At 38.2% G+C, this 15,246-nt stretch overlaps 1 protein-coding gene across 3 annotated transcripts in view; it reads right to left on the reverse strand.

Annotated features, from left to right (window-relative positions):
- Nucleotides 1-7,678: 7,678 nt before the first annotated feature.
- Nucleotides 7,679-15,246, reverse strand: part of tatdn1 (TatD DNase domain containing 1) — a 45,129-nt gene continuing 37,561 nt past the window's right edge. For all 3 annotated transcript variants that reach the window (XM_059646076.1, XM_059646077.1, XM_059646075.1), the window contains 2 exons: nucleotides 12,770-12,896; nucleotides 7,679-8,649 (listed from right to left, as the gene is read on the reverse strand). In XM_059646076.1, coding sequence (XP_059502059.1) covers nucleotides 8,547-8,649; nucleotides 12,770-12,896 — 230 coding nt within the window. In that variant the 3' untranslated portion in view covers nucleotides 7,679-8,546. The remainder of the gene's footprint in view (nucleotides 8,650-12,769; nucleotides 12,897-15,246) is intronic.

A 15,246-nucleotide genomic window follows, 5' to 3' on the forward strand; every position in this document is an offset into this window, starting at 1 on the left:
CAGGTCTTATGAGGAAAAGTTGAGGGAGCTAGGGCTTTTCTCATTGGAGCAAAGAAGGATGAGAGGTGGCTTAATAGAGGTGTACAAGATGAGGAGAGGCATAGATGGAGTGGATGACCAGAGACGTTTTCCCAGGGTGGAAATGACTATTCCAAGAGGGCATTTTAAGATGATTGGAGGAAGGTGTAGGGGAGATGTCAGAGGTAGGTTCTTTACACAAAGTGGTGGGTGTGTGGAATGTGCTGACATTTAAGCGACTGTTGGATAGGCACATGGATGATAGTAAAATGTTGGTGATGCAGGATAATTTGATCTTTGAGTAGGATAATAGGTCGACACAACAGCGTGGGCCGAAGGACCTGTACTGTTCTGTGTTCAGTGTTACATACAGCTTTCACACTAGAAAAATACCCCAATGTAATCTGTACATGCTCTGTACATGCATGTGCAGGCCAGGTGCATTCTAGTTTGGGAGCATCTGTTGCCAGTAACTGATATCACTAGGTCCGTTTGTACAGGCTGCCATTTTGACAGCTGTCTTTGCAATTAAGCTAAGTACTCAGTTTAATTATATGGATGTATTCCTGAATTTGGCTTTTGGGCACATCTAATCACTCAGTCATCTATAAACCTTCACAGTTAATACCAGCAAGCTATTCAATTGCAAAGACATCAGAGCTGAATTTAGCTTTGTCCTGGCCCATCATCAATGTATGCAAGTTATAGCAAATTGCTGTAGAGCAAAAATGAGCAAGGATCCCAGCTGCTTTTTTCCCCCCTTTTTTTAGATTCGGTTGCAGCTGTAATACTGTGCTGGTTTGGTTAGTGAAAAAATCAAATTTTTTTGGATTTTCTTGGACAACGTAACATTGCCAGTTGCTGGACTAACTTCATAATCTGTCATGGAAGGTTTGAACTCTTAATTTTATTCCAGGATTGCATTTTCAAAGGTGTTACTGATAAATTGGAATTTCCCCATAGTCACAGTTACAATTTTTAAAAATCATTTGGATGGGTATATAAAGTGGGGTGGGGTGGGGGGGAGGTTTGCGGGTGTGGAATGGAGGTGTTTGGAGGGATATGGGCAAAATGCTGACTAGGTTTTTGTTTTGGGATATCTGGTCGGCATGGCCGAGTTGGATCGAAAGGGCTGTTTCCATGCTGTATATCTCTGACTCAAAGTGATCCCACAAAGAATGAATAAGATCTAAGATCTGTAGGTCTGCAATTGTGAGTGATGAACAATTAAACAACTCACTGAAGGGGGAGACTCTACAAATATACTCATCCTCCACAATGGAGCATTCCATTAGGAGAAAGGAGAATATTGAAGTATTTGCAACCATTGACAGCCAAAAATGCAGAAATATCAGTTAAAGTTTGTGGAAGAATGTATGCCTATAACACTTTTATTTGTGTATCCCTGAAAGAATTACTTCTATTTTTAGGCTGTCGTCTAGTCCTAGGTTCTTGAAGCAGCATGATTATTTATCTGCAACAACTCCTATCCATTTTCCTCAATAGTTTTGCAAATGTGGATAGGATCACCCCTCCGAATTCCAAAGACTAGAATCCCACATTATGTAATCTTTATTCACAATTTATCCCTTTTGATCTGAGACAGAATTCTAGTAAATCTGTGCTACACTCTCTTTAAGGTCAATATGTACTACTTAAGGCCTGGTGCCCAGAACTATTCTCAATATTCTATCTCTAGGATTCTGGATAGCTGTATCATCTACCACTGTTTCATGGACAGCAAGTCCAGCATTTCATTGGCCACCTTTATTACGTTTTTCACCCATCTGTGAAATTTCAACAATGTTGTGCATAGACTTCACAGTCTGAGCCTACACTGTTCAAAAATGTATTATAAATAACATGGAAAACAGATGAAGGGAGTATGGTTCGAGAGTACTGAATGGGGAGACATGCTGAGTGGGGGAATTTAACTCTTTTAATGGATAATCTCTTGCTTAAAAACTAGTCAATAGTAACTTGAACTTTTTCAGTCTTAGTCAATAGTAAGCAAGTTGCCTCATACTTGTTGCTACAATTTGTTCATTATTTCCAAACAGCCATATTAGGTTCCAAATGTTAGACATTGCCATTTCTGTTTCTACGGATGCTGTCACACCTGAGTTTATCCAACGCTTTATTTTTATCACCCACACCAGTCTTTGATTTCACTAATTGTATCTGCCTCTGCCAGTTGCCATATGGCTCAGGTAATAATCCAAATATTATTACTATCAAGGTTCTGCTCTTCAGTTTGATGTCCAGCTCCTCATTGATGTCAAAGCAACACCACTTTCCTAATCCCACCAATACCATTGATACCTGTTTGACAAACTGACCTTCCCCTCTTACTCCAAGCTCCTATCCAAGCCTTTGATGTCCCAAAACCTGGTAGGTGACCGCTTTCTGGACTCATGCTCTTGGCTACGCTATTAATTGGGTCTAGGCCCGAAACATCAGCCTTGCTGCTTGGCCTGTTGTGTTCATCCAGCTCTACACCTTGTTATCTCAGATTCTCCAGCATCTGCAGTTCCTACTATCTCTGGAAGACTTAGCCTGGCTGTAATTTCAAGAGATTAACTTAATTTTTAAAAATTTATTTGCTTTATACAAGTGGGATTTGTATCTATTGGAACAGCACTACCATTAGAATTGTGTTTTATTCTCAAATAGTAATTAAGGGAAAATTGTGTGTTTTTTATTAGTTTTGATAAATTGTTACTTGTTTATTATGAGTATCAGGGATTTCTTTCATTTAACTACTCCTTTATAACAGATTGGCAGGTGAGAGGTAGATTATACCTCTTTTCACATTTCCTTTAACGGATTATGAGGTGAGGCAAGCTTCACTGGGTGTTCTGGTTTCAATTATCACAGAGGTGTCAGCCAGTCCTTCGTAACAGAAGCCAAAAGCTTTAAGTGCTGATCTTTTGACAGGTTCAAAAACCTGTGATTACAAGTAAACCTGTGATTTCCAACCTTAGTAAAGGTCCACCCCAATCCAACACTGGCACTTCCGCATCATATAATTGCTAGAAGATATACAAAAACAGGAGCAGCAAACAAAGGAGCACCCCTTTTACCTAACTGCTTTCTTCACCAAACGACCAACACTATTCCAAGCCAAACTGAAATGCTAAGTCACACTGAATTGTCTCTACTTGTATATTGTTTTACCACAGCCCTAGTTACAGAAGGAAAAGTTTGTCTGTTTTCTAGCTTAAACTTAGATGAAATTTAAACTTATAGTAAATTATAATTATACCTTAAATGCACACTACAAACAAAAAATTATTTTCTTAGATCTAGGTTAAGAACCACCTTGCTGACCAAAGCCAGCTGCACTGAGTTAATATTTCAAATCAAATCAGCCCTGAAGAAATCATATAGGAATTAAAATTTTAATTCTGTTACACAGATGCTGCCAGATCTGCTGAGCTTTTCCATTAGCATCTTTACATGCTTGATCTAAACTAGCCTGTTCTCCAGTTGATTCTCGAACCTACTGCTCTACAAAACCAATCCTATCATCTCTAACACAGTCCAGAAACTCATCATCTACTGCATTAATACTTGTAGATTTACCCAATCTAGTTGCAAATTTAAGCCATTCTTCATGATTATATTATGCATGTTAGATATTTCATGGATCTCTTGATCAATATGACATACTACACTTTGGTGGTGTGTAAACAACTTATGTTTCTCCCTCCACAAATGCAATGAGATCTGTGTTTCATAGTCAGTCATATAGCACAGAAACGGACTCTTTGGTCCAACCAGCCCATGCTGAACATAATTCCAATTTACTAATCCACCTGTCTGCTCCTGGCCCATACCCCTCCAACCTTTTCCTATTCATGTATCCATCAAATTGTCTTTTAAACATTGTAATTTTTAATGCACTCATCACTTCCTCAGGAAGTTCATTCCACACGAGCCACCCTCTGTGAAAGCAGATGTAAGAAGCAAATTTTTTTACAATCTGTCTCCTCTCACCATTAAAAATATGCCCCCTTGTCTTGAAATCTCCCATCCTAGGAAAAAGACAACCACCATTAACTCTATATATACTTCACATTATTTTAAAAACTTCTATCAGGTTTCCTCTCACCCTCCTATGCTCCAGTGACTCCAACACACTTTTAAAATGCAGCTCTCCAGCGTATGTAGAATTTCATCTTTGTGCTATGAATGTTTGCTGCACCTTGCTGTTGCTTTGCCTCAACCAGATTTCACATTTTGTTCTGACCTGAGATCTATCTTAACCATTGCATTGATTCCTTATCGTTAACACAGCACCACCATTTTGGCTTTTTTTTTGTAAGTTTTGAATATCTTTTAATATTTAGTTCCCACACTTAGCCATCTACAACCTGGTTTCGTAATGGCAATTAAATAATTCCCATTTACCGCTTTACTTTTAAATCATCTACCTTGTTGCACATGCAGCATACGTTCAGGTGCATGGCACTTAACTTTGTTTTGCATTCTCAATTTGGTTAATGCCTACATTCTTTCGACCCTCCTCCTTAGTTTCACTTGTCACTTTTGCTACTTGCTTCCCAATTGACCGACCCCTCAGATTCCCATTCCCCTCACAAGCTACCTTAAGCTTTTCCCAATAGCATTAGCAAACATCCTCGTGAGGATTTTCATCCTGGTCCTGTTACAATGTCCAGCTTGTATAGGTTTCACCTGTGCAGAATCCATCCCAATGTTTCAGAAATCTGATCCCTTCCCTCCTTTACCAATTCTACACTGATGTGTTTCATCAAGTCAATCCTATATGTCCGCTCATGAACTTGTGGTACTCGGAGTAATCCTGAAGTTATCGCACTCGATCTGACTTTTCTTCCTAAGTCCCTAAAATCTACATTCAGAACCTCATCCCCCTACCTCTTATACTTTGGGACCAATTTGGACCATAATCTCTAACTGTCCACTCTCTTCCAGGAGTTTGTCTTTCAGCTGCGTCATGATAGCCTTGACCTTGGCACCAGGAAAGCAATCCTGGAGTTATGCTTACTCAGAAATACTTGTCTCTTCCTCTGGCATAAAGGGTCATAGAGGAGTGGGGAGAACGTATTGAAGTAGATGATCAGCTACAATGATATAGAATGACAGAACAGGCTCGACAGGTCGAGGTTTGCTCCCATGATCCTGATAGTTAAAGGGAATTCGTGCTGCTCCTGTACTGGATGTTAGACAATCAATCAATCAATCTGACAATTTAGGTAATAATGGAGGGATGAAGAAATGAGGTAGAGTTGGGCGTGGTCAGCTTACATGTGGAAACATTGTTATTATATGATGAATGAGAAATAGGTCATAAGGGCCACCAGAGATGATCATGCAGCAGTGGGAAGAGAAGTCATTTTAGGTAATTCTTTGGCTGAGATCAGGAGGAAGATTGAACCTTCATTGCCAATACTGAAAGCTGTTTTTAATCAGCCAGTTTTTCCCTCTTATGATCTATTAGCCACATTTTTATGATTCTAACTACACTGCTTAGACTGCCACTGCATGGATATATTCTTTTCCCTATCATTAAACTAAATTATGGGGAAGTGTCAATGCTGGGGTGAACAATGTCAGAAGTCACACGATAGCAGGTTATAGTTCAACAGATTTATTTGAAATGACAAGCTTTCGAAGCTCTGGTCCTTTTGTCGGATGAAATGCTTCACCTGACAAAGGAACAGCACTTCGAAAGCTTGTGATTTCAGATAAACCTATTGGACTATAACCTAGTGTCATGTGACTTGATTAAAATAAATAAAATGAATACTAATACCTCAGCATAAATCTTTGTTGAGCATTGAGACCCATCCTGCCAATTTAAATATTTGCCCTTTATACCCATTCCTATCCATTACTATTCAGCTAGTCCCCTAATCTCGTGAATGCTCAGCCTACAATTCTTTAGCTGATAAACGTCTCCGAAGAAGCTTTAAGTGCATTTAAGAAGTCAATACAAATAGCACTTAAACTTTCCTCATTTTCCTGTCCACCACTATCCAAGAATTTCAATTTGATTCATCAGGTACAACAAACCTCTACAAATCCATGCTGCCTCACTAATGAGCTGAACATTTTGTCACATGTTCACTCATCCTGTCCTTAAATGTAGATTTTAGAGACATCCCGGCAATTGTTATTAAACTGACAAGTCTACAACTCCAGAGTTTCCCTCTTATTTAGAAGCAGAAGAGCAAAAATATAATTCACCAACCTAAAGCAACATTTTAATTCAAGAACACGTGAATTTTGAGCATCTACGATGTTTTCATTACTTCCTTTAAAAGCCAGGAATGGAAATCATACTTACTGAGCAAGATGCCGCTGTTACTTTGATTGCAGTAATTTAGATTCCACTTTCACTACTACTTCTCTTGATATGTTCAGCATGCCATCCTTTTAATCCACTATAAGCATGGACACAAAATCATATCCACCGTTTTCTTATGCTGTTACTCTTGATCACCTTTTTAATCCCTCCCGAACTGTGAAAGCATTGATTCATAGGATCTTGTTAAATTAGTTGATGTATTTTCCTAATAAATCACTATACTAATTGTCAAATTTTGCTTCAGAGACAGTGACGCAGCTAGTAGCTTGCATTGTTTACCATTATTAAAATTTTAAATTGGACAGCAACTGCTGGTGACTACATGTGCAGTTAGACACAAAAATCCAAAAAAGGTGGCATCTAAATTTCCTGGCTCTTCCAGAAACAGATATCTCACCAATGAAAAATATAGAGTGACGTGCACTTCCCGTAGTGTTTGATGTATTCTCACTAAACACATCAGTAAATGTTTTGAAGAAGGGTCATTGTACCTGAAACATTAACTCTACTTTCTCTCCACAGGTGCTGCCAGACCAACTGAGTTTTTCCAGCAATTTCTGTTTTTGTTTCAGGTAATTTTGGGTCTTGTCCATTAGAGTCTCATCATCCTTTAATACCATGATAAATATCAATTACTGTCAAACAATCTTTCTGACATTGAAAATTAACGAATATATCACCGTATTCAGATTTTACGTTTGAGATTAAAAAAAATCTTGCACTTTTGTCTAAGAGGAGCAGGAAAGTTGACATTTTGGGTTGGAATCCTGAATTTCTGAAGGGCCCTGACCCCAAACATCAGCTTTCCTGCTCCTCTGATGCTGCCTGGCCTGCTGTGTTCCTCCAGCTCCACACTATATTATCTCTGACTCCAGCATCAGCAATTCTTGGTCTCTCTGCACTTCTGTTTATTTTACTTTTCTCTCTGAAAACAATCTTCCTTCTCCTTTTGATTTGACTTTTTGTATTTGATTAACATTGGAATTAAATATTCTAATTGACACTTCTGGTTAAGACTACATTGTTCTGTAATGATTCTTCAATCTGACTTGGCAAGGAATTTCTTGTTCTGTTCAAGTAGATCCCAGATCTCTAAAGGAGGGCTTTATCTCAGGCTGATCTCAAAGTACAAAGAACAGCAGGAAACAAAATCTGAACCAAAGTATGAGTACATTGTTGAAACATTGAGAGAAATTGAATAGAACTTGCAATTATATAATATCTTCCTATATCAAACTTGTTCAAAATGTAATTGCAGATTTTCCTTGAATGTGAAGAGCATGCAATGAAATAAGCACAAAAGAATGCTTCATGACTGAATACAAGTTTTATTTTCAAACAAATGACTCTCATATTGATCAAGTAATACTTCTCACACATCAAGATTCCAGCAATTATATCCCAGTGACGGGTCATGAATATAGATTTTTGTACGTGATAGCTACATTGTTCTATCTTCCACCATTTATATTTTTGTCTCAATGGGCACTGGAACAAACTTATAATGTCTTCCTCTCTATAATCTTAAATGACTTTCTTGTTATCATCAGGTTTTACAATATATCTCAAGATCATAAAATAGGTATATTCAGTATAGTCTAAAAGCAATCAGAGTTGCATATTGATGCTATGCATTTCATCTTGCTCCAAACCAAGTTTTGACCTTAATGTCCTTTTATTCTTTACATAGAAAGAACTTAAATTTTAATTCAGTACTGATCTCTGGTTACAGGTTTACTATAAACATCTGTCACAATCAGGATTATAATAAAATAACCATAGTACAATACAATGATTTTGTACAATGAGGTATTACAGATTCAAAAAATACCACTAAGGTACTTGGTCAATCTTCTGTCAGTGTATTTACACTTTTGAACTGTTCAGGTAGGCAGGGGAGGGAAGTTGGTATCCATGCATTAGAGGGAGTCAGCTTTCCCATCCCAAAATTTTTCAAAAGTATCTTCCAATGTTACCAACATGAGCAATTTCACGGATTTTTAACAGAACATGTATGGCTGTGGTGTGGATAAATTCATATCAATCTAGAGTAGCTCATGCATTGGATTCAACAACAAAAACTAGATAGCACCATCCTGGAAATGGATGCCATTGCCAGCTGCCTCTTAGGTTGTGTAAACTTAAAATCAATTGGTCAGGATGATATGATTGTTGATCAACTATTAGGAAAGAAGACCTTCACAGTATTATTGTACATAGTGTTGCTCAGCTCACGTGCATCCTCTTCTCGCACTGCAGCCATTATCTCCAATATTTGTCTATTAAAGAAAAAAATTATTAAGGATGAATGTAGTAGGCAGTTAGAGACTTAACAATGTAAATTATGAATTTCTAAAACTATTCAAATTTGATGTCTTTACCTGCTTTAATGTCTTTAATAAAATTATTCTATAAGGAACTGCCTAGTTTTTGCAGCAATGTGTTTCAGAAAAGGTTGCTGTGATGCAAATGTTTGCTGATGACAAAGATAGGTTCAAGGAAGCAAGGAGGCTGCAGAAGGACTTAGGGCTAGGACAGTGGGCAAAGAAGTGGATTATGGAATATAATGTGGGAAAATATGGTGTTATGCACTTTGGTAGGAAGAATAGGGGTGCAGACTATCTTCTAAATGGAAATAGCTTTGGAAATCTGAAGGGCCAATGAGTCCTAGTTCAGGATTCTTTTAACCCTAACATACAGGTTCAGTTGGCAGTTAGAAAGGCAAATGCAATGTGGGCATTCAATTCAAAAGGGCTAGAATACAAGAGTAGGGATGTACTGGGTGAGTCTGTATAAGGCTGTGGTCAGACTGCATTTGGAAATTTGTGAGCAGCTTTGAGTCTCATATCTGAGATGCTGGCCTTGGAGATGGTCCAGAGGAGGTTTAGAAGAATAATCCCAGGAATTACGACTTGTCATATCAGGAGCAATTGAGGTCTATGGGTCTTTGTTCAATGTAGGGGGATGAGGAGGTATCTCTTGAAACTTACAGAATACTGAGAAGCCTAGGCAGATTGAACATTGAGAAGATGTCTCCATACAGGGCAGAGGCTAGGACCTGACTCAGGGTACAGCTTCAAGGTGAAGGGACAACCCTTTCCAACTGAGATGAGGAGGCATTTCTCCAACCAGAGGGTGGTTAATCTGTGGAACTTATTTTTGCAGAAGGCTGTGGAGGCCAATTTATTCAGTATATTTAAAACAGAGACCAATAGGTTCTTGGTTAGTAAGGGGATCAAGGGTTACAGGGAGAAGGCAGGAGTGTGGTGTTGAGAAACGTATCAACCATGATCAAACAGTGCACCAGACATGAAGGGCTGAATTACCTAATTCTGTTCCTAAATCTTATGATCTTGTTCTGAATTGCCATAAAACTGAACATTCGGGTACACTGAAATTTACAAGTCTGTTCTTGGGTTTAACTGACACAAGCTTTCTCTACCTTATTACTATTCCTGTTTTTGTATCATTTCTGCATGCTTCTCCACAAAGGACAGCATCTTCACTAGTCTGCAAACTCAATTTGAGCAGATCTCACAGACAGAAGAATAAATGATCCCACTGAGCTGTGGATTTGTGCTGCTGTGCAGCAATCCAGAACATACTGTTCACTGAACAAAATACTATACATAAGGTTTACTTTAGGATCTGCACACATGCAATAATCACATAACAAACAGGCTACGCACAGCAATTACAATAATAGAATGTCAACAGTGTAGAAGTAGACCATTTGGCCCATTGAGTCCACACCACATCTCCAACGAGCATCCCATGCTATTCCCGTAACTCTGCAATTCCCATGGCTAATCTACCTAGCATGCACATCCTTGGATATTATGGGCAATTTCGTGATGGCCATTCCACCTAACCTGCACACCTTTGGATTATGGGAGTAAACTGGAGCACTGGGGGAAACCACGCAGACATGGGCAGAATGCAAATTCCACACAGACAGTTGCCCGAGGCTGGAATTGAACTTGGTTCCCTGGCACTGTCAGGCAGCAGTGCTAGACAATCAGTTATCATGCTGCCCCTAGAAGGAAAACTGTAGAAGAGTGGAAGTGAAAACACAGACACAAAAGTATATAGGATAACAAAGTGTGGAGCTGGATGAACACAGCAGGCCAAGCAGCATCTTAGGAGCACAAAAGCTGAAGTTTCGGGAAGGGTCTAGGCTCGAAACATCAGCTTTTGTGCTCCTAAGATGCTGCTTGGCCTGCTATGTTCATCCAGCTCCACACTTCGTTATCTTGGATTCTCCAGTATCTGCAGGTCCCATTATCTCACAAAAATATACAGTAGTATTCACTATCAGTAGACAATTTGGAGGTTTTATAATGATTGAACCTATCTAAATGAATATTGCTCAGTATTCATCTAACAACCTTAGTATAACATTTGTCGAGTGGGTGAAATGTTGTGAACCATTGATACCACCACATGGTTTTGCTAATGCTTTGCTGCATTTTGTAATGATGCTCAACTTATTATTTTGGCTTTTAAATAAATGTTTCGTGAACAGTATGCAACCCTCAATGTTATTATAACAAAGTTAATTGAAATTTTACATTTAAAAAGTGAGTAACATGGTTATAATCATGCCGTCCAACTTCTTTAATTATACTGAAAATCAATAAACAAGATTACTGAAGTGACAAATCTAAATTACCCAATGTGGTTTCTTAATCTCAATTCCAAGAGAGCACCTCCTTTTAATTTTTTTAAAGAATTTGGGCATTTCTGGCTCAGCTTATTATCTATCCTTGATAGCCATGAGAAGTCGTGAGCCGAACTGTTGTGGTCCTGGTGTAAAGTACTTGCAGAGGCGAACACAGGAAGGCTGCATGCAAGTTGTGGCTTTGAAGAAAAATGGCAGGGACTGTGTTAGGGTCACATTAGCAATGGCAAATATGGGGAAAGGCTCAGATATAAGTTGAAAGGTACAGGAATGTCAAGCGGAGAGTTCAAGGTAAATGCTCATTTGTCTACAGCAGGGCTTGTTCACAAAAACACAATTTGTTATTAAGATGGTGGGGACATTGGTTTAGAACAGATCTTTATGAACAAGTCAAATCCAAATTTCAGGAAGTAAGTACCATCAGCTCTGGGTTTTGAGTTCAGATCTTTACTACTTCTCTTTCTTAGGAGGTGATTCTCTGAAATAACAAATTGGAAAGTGGAAACTTGCAGGGAGTTTCTCCTGCTCTGAATCAGAACTTGCAAATGGTGAGGACAGCATTTATGGACTTCTGTACTATTAATTGTAGATATTTATTACTACTAAACTGTACTAATCCTCTAATTGTGGAAAATATTCCTGATTACAGACAAACTCCTTCAGCACTATTTACCCATAGAGAGCTTAAGTACACAACAATCTGATTAGTTTCCGACCTTTAGCAGAAACTGTTAATACAGCTTGAAGTTCAGAAGATTGTTACTTGTTCAACACTTGGAGCTGCCTGGAAGGATTTAATGACAACGATCCCGCTCAAATAGCTGCGTCAACTGCCTGAAGTAGTTAAACTATTAAACATCTGTTCAACAGACAAATGATTGACTCCATTTGCCTAATAGGAGGCTGTCCAAGATAAATGAGGGCAGAGTAAGTGATTAGTACATGGTATGAAGTTACATGAATAGTGGGGAGGGAGATAAGGCTCAAAACAGGAGCATGCAAGAGCAAGCAATAATAAACAGAGCAACATCTAGCGTGGCCTGGAGCTGAACTATGAGGTGACAGGCCAGAGGTCAGATACAAGTCAGGCAGCACCAACTTCATTGGTGGTAGCAGCTTCAAAGACTTAACAAGTAGGTTTGAATATGCATGGTTTAGATGAAAGGGACAATACTGCATAAACAAAACTACTGGAGGAATTAATAAGGACATCTAAAGATTAGTAGACTTCCACAAGACTTGTATTATAGCTGCCCTAATTCAACTGCAAAAATTGACATGCAATATGCACAGCCAAAAAAATGTTTTTTTTAACCATTTGACGTCATTTTGAAGCCTTTTACCTGATCTTCTGAAGAAAACTTTACTTTAAAAATTAGAGATAATTTTAATCTGCTGGTGCTGTGAAGGGAGCTTCAGGAATATTTTTCTTTGGTGCGTAGATCTACCAACTTATGGACATTGCATTGCAGTTTATCTAGAAAGAGCCATAGAAAAAAAAACTAGATATTTTCCCTATCTAGGAATCAGTGATGCTAGTGAATGTCAAAATATAGCCTGGTTATTGAAGCAAACTCTTTGGTCCAGTACAGAAGGAATTATGTCACTAATGGCACTTCATTTGCAATGACCATCTTGAGAGAAAGCTCAACAAAATAAATAGGCACAAAATAGGTTGAGAATTTGAATCAACTAGGAGGGAACTTTTTCATACTCACACAATATGGCATGGTTCATTCCTGTCCTTGAGGCAGTGTCCCTCTTCCCACTTCTTTTTTGTTGGAAATGTGGTTGTCACAAACTTAGCACCAGCATGCGTGTTCTTTACTCCACACCATGGTGCATCTTTTCAAATGTAAACAAAAAAATGAAATGAAGAGTTGAAGCTACAATAAAATAAATCAAGATTGTTTCTTATCTGGACAGTTTAATTAAAAGAAGATTAGCAAAAACATCTTTTCACTTCTGGACCTAGGGTTAACGTTTCTTTGCAAGGAATATCAATACCAAATGGCAACTCTGCTTTTAATTCAGATATTGGGATGCAGCCTCTAATGGCTGGAATTAAGGCATATTTTTGGGTTTCAATTGAAAGGGGTCTGCACTACATCAAATATACCTGAACCAAAGAAGTCCATAAGAAATAGGAAGTGGAGAGAGCCATTTGGCCCCTTGACACTGTCCCACAACTCAAAAGGATCATATCTAATCTTCCATCTCCACTTTTTCCTGTATCCTCATAACCTTCAATTCCCTAAGTGCTTAAAAGTCTAACAGTTTTGGTCTTGAATACACTCAACAGCTCAGCATCCATAGTTCTTTTTAGAATAGAAAATACTAAACTCCAAGTGAAGAAATATCCAATCATTTGAATCCTAAATGGCTTCACACATATCCTAAGACTATGATCTTTAATTAAAGACTCTCCAGCTAGTGTTGGCAGTCTCACAGAATCTACCCTGTCAGGCCCTCCAGAAAATTTATCAATTTCATTGGGATTACCATTCCAAACACCAGACCCATTCTTCTCAATCTTTTCTCAGACAACTCTGTCATCCCACGAACGCTCTTAGTGATCCCCCAAAAGCAAGTACGTCTTTCCTTAACTAAGCAGACCAAATCTGTGTAAACTACATCTGATGTAGCCTCACCAAAGCTCTATATAATTGTAGGACTATTTTCTTTCAGGACTTCAGACTTTTCTATTTCTTATAACAAAGACCAACATACTATCACTGATGAAATTCACCAAAAATTTAAAATTCAACATTTACCAATATGCCAGTCATGTGTGTGGTACTCAGTTGCACACTTTAGTCAACATCATAATCCATTAGTTAGCTGATTTAAGAATAAATTGAATAAAATCAGACTCCATAACTAGCAACAATAGAAAAAAATACAGCCATGGCTTCCACTACTGACCACCTCTAATCACTCCTACTGTGATGTGGATAACACAGTTTGTTATAGAGTTGTAACTACTTTACTCCCAAGCCCAAAGACACCCCACTCCATCGTACTGATAAAGATACTTCGCTCGTAATGACGTAACTCTGTCATCTTTGAAGTTCAGAGTTTTATATGCAACTGCCTCTGGAGGCAGTGAAAATTAGAGGGACAAAATTGACACAGTGGCTCTACTTGATAAACAGCTGAGTCATACAGTCTGAAGATTTCAGTTATAAACCCTCTCCCTGTTTGTTGTGGAGTTATCTCAGCACTGAGAGTCATACTGAGCACAAAGAGCATCAGTGGGATGGAAAATTGAAGCATCTTGGAAGAATGTTGTGATAAGAGAGTAAACATTGCTGGACTCCTGTTCACAAATATTCAGCATGGCCCCCTGCAGGTTCAGGTGTGGATCTTGGGACAAGACAGGGTTGTAATGTTCCAACAATTGAACAATATATGGAGACTGACTTTCTCTGTTCACCAATTAAGGAATAATTACTTTGGTAAAATACTAAAAAGGTGAATGTCATAGACCCTCATTCCATTCAAAAATTAATACATGCAGGTGATAGAGAATACAGGTGAGAAAATTGCACTGTTAAAGATAATGCCCAAGCATCCAAACCATATAAACAAAAAGGTAGTTTGCATATTAACACTCTGCGTAATTTAAAAGTAATTTAACTTTAATAAAGCAAGAAAGCCTTCTGCACATTCACAGATTAAAAGTTGTAAAATAAATAAATATTTTACTTTGTAACAACTTCACTGTAACTATTACTGTAAGTAAAAATTTATGAACATAATCAGCTTGCCATTAAAATTTTACTGTTCTGGTATAAAATGTTAAATACTTCCTGCTCAGCTCTACTGATGGATTATATGCCAAGTCTCAGCAGTCTAAATCAGAAATTACAGGATTATCATATGGTGTCTGGTTTAAAACAATTACTGGTGTGGAGGACGGTCCAGAAATTCCTGGCCTGTACTCCACCGCAGAGCTGCATAATAGCAAACTATATTCTTTATCTCTGCAGACTGTCACCCTAGTGATCCATTATGTACTACAGCTCTGTACATTAGAACCATTTTTATTTTTTCAATCTAGTGAAACCAATAAAATTGGTCCACTGCAAACAAATAAATCAACTAATTATTTTTGCATCAAGCACTCCAAATAGAAATTTAGTGTTTCTATTGCTGATCTGTCCTTTACCCAACCTTTACATTTTGGGTAAAT

The sequence above is a fragment of the Stegostoma tigrinum genome, chromosome 5 (genome assembly GCF_030684315.1).
Source record: "Stegostoma tigrinum isolate sSteTig4 chromosome 5, sSteTig4.hap1, whole genome shotgun sequence".
NCBI lineage: Eukaryota > Metazoa > Chordata > Chondrichthyes > Orectolobiformes > Stegostomatidae > Stegostoma > Stegostoma tigrinum.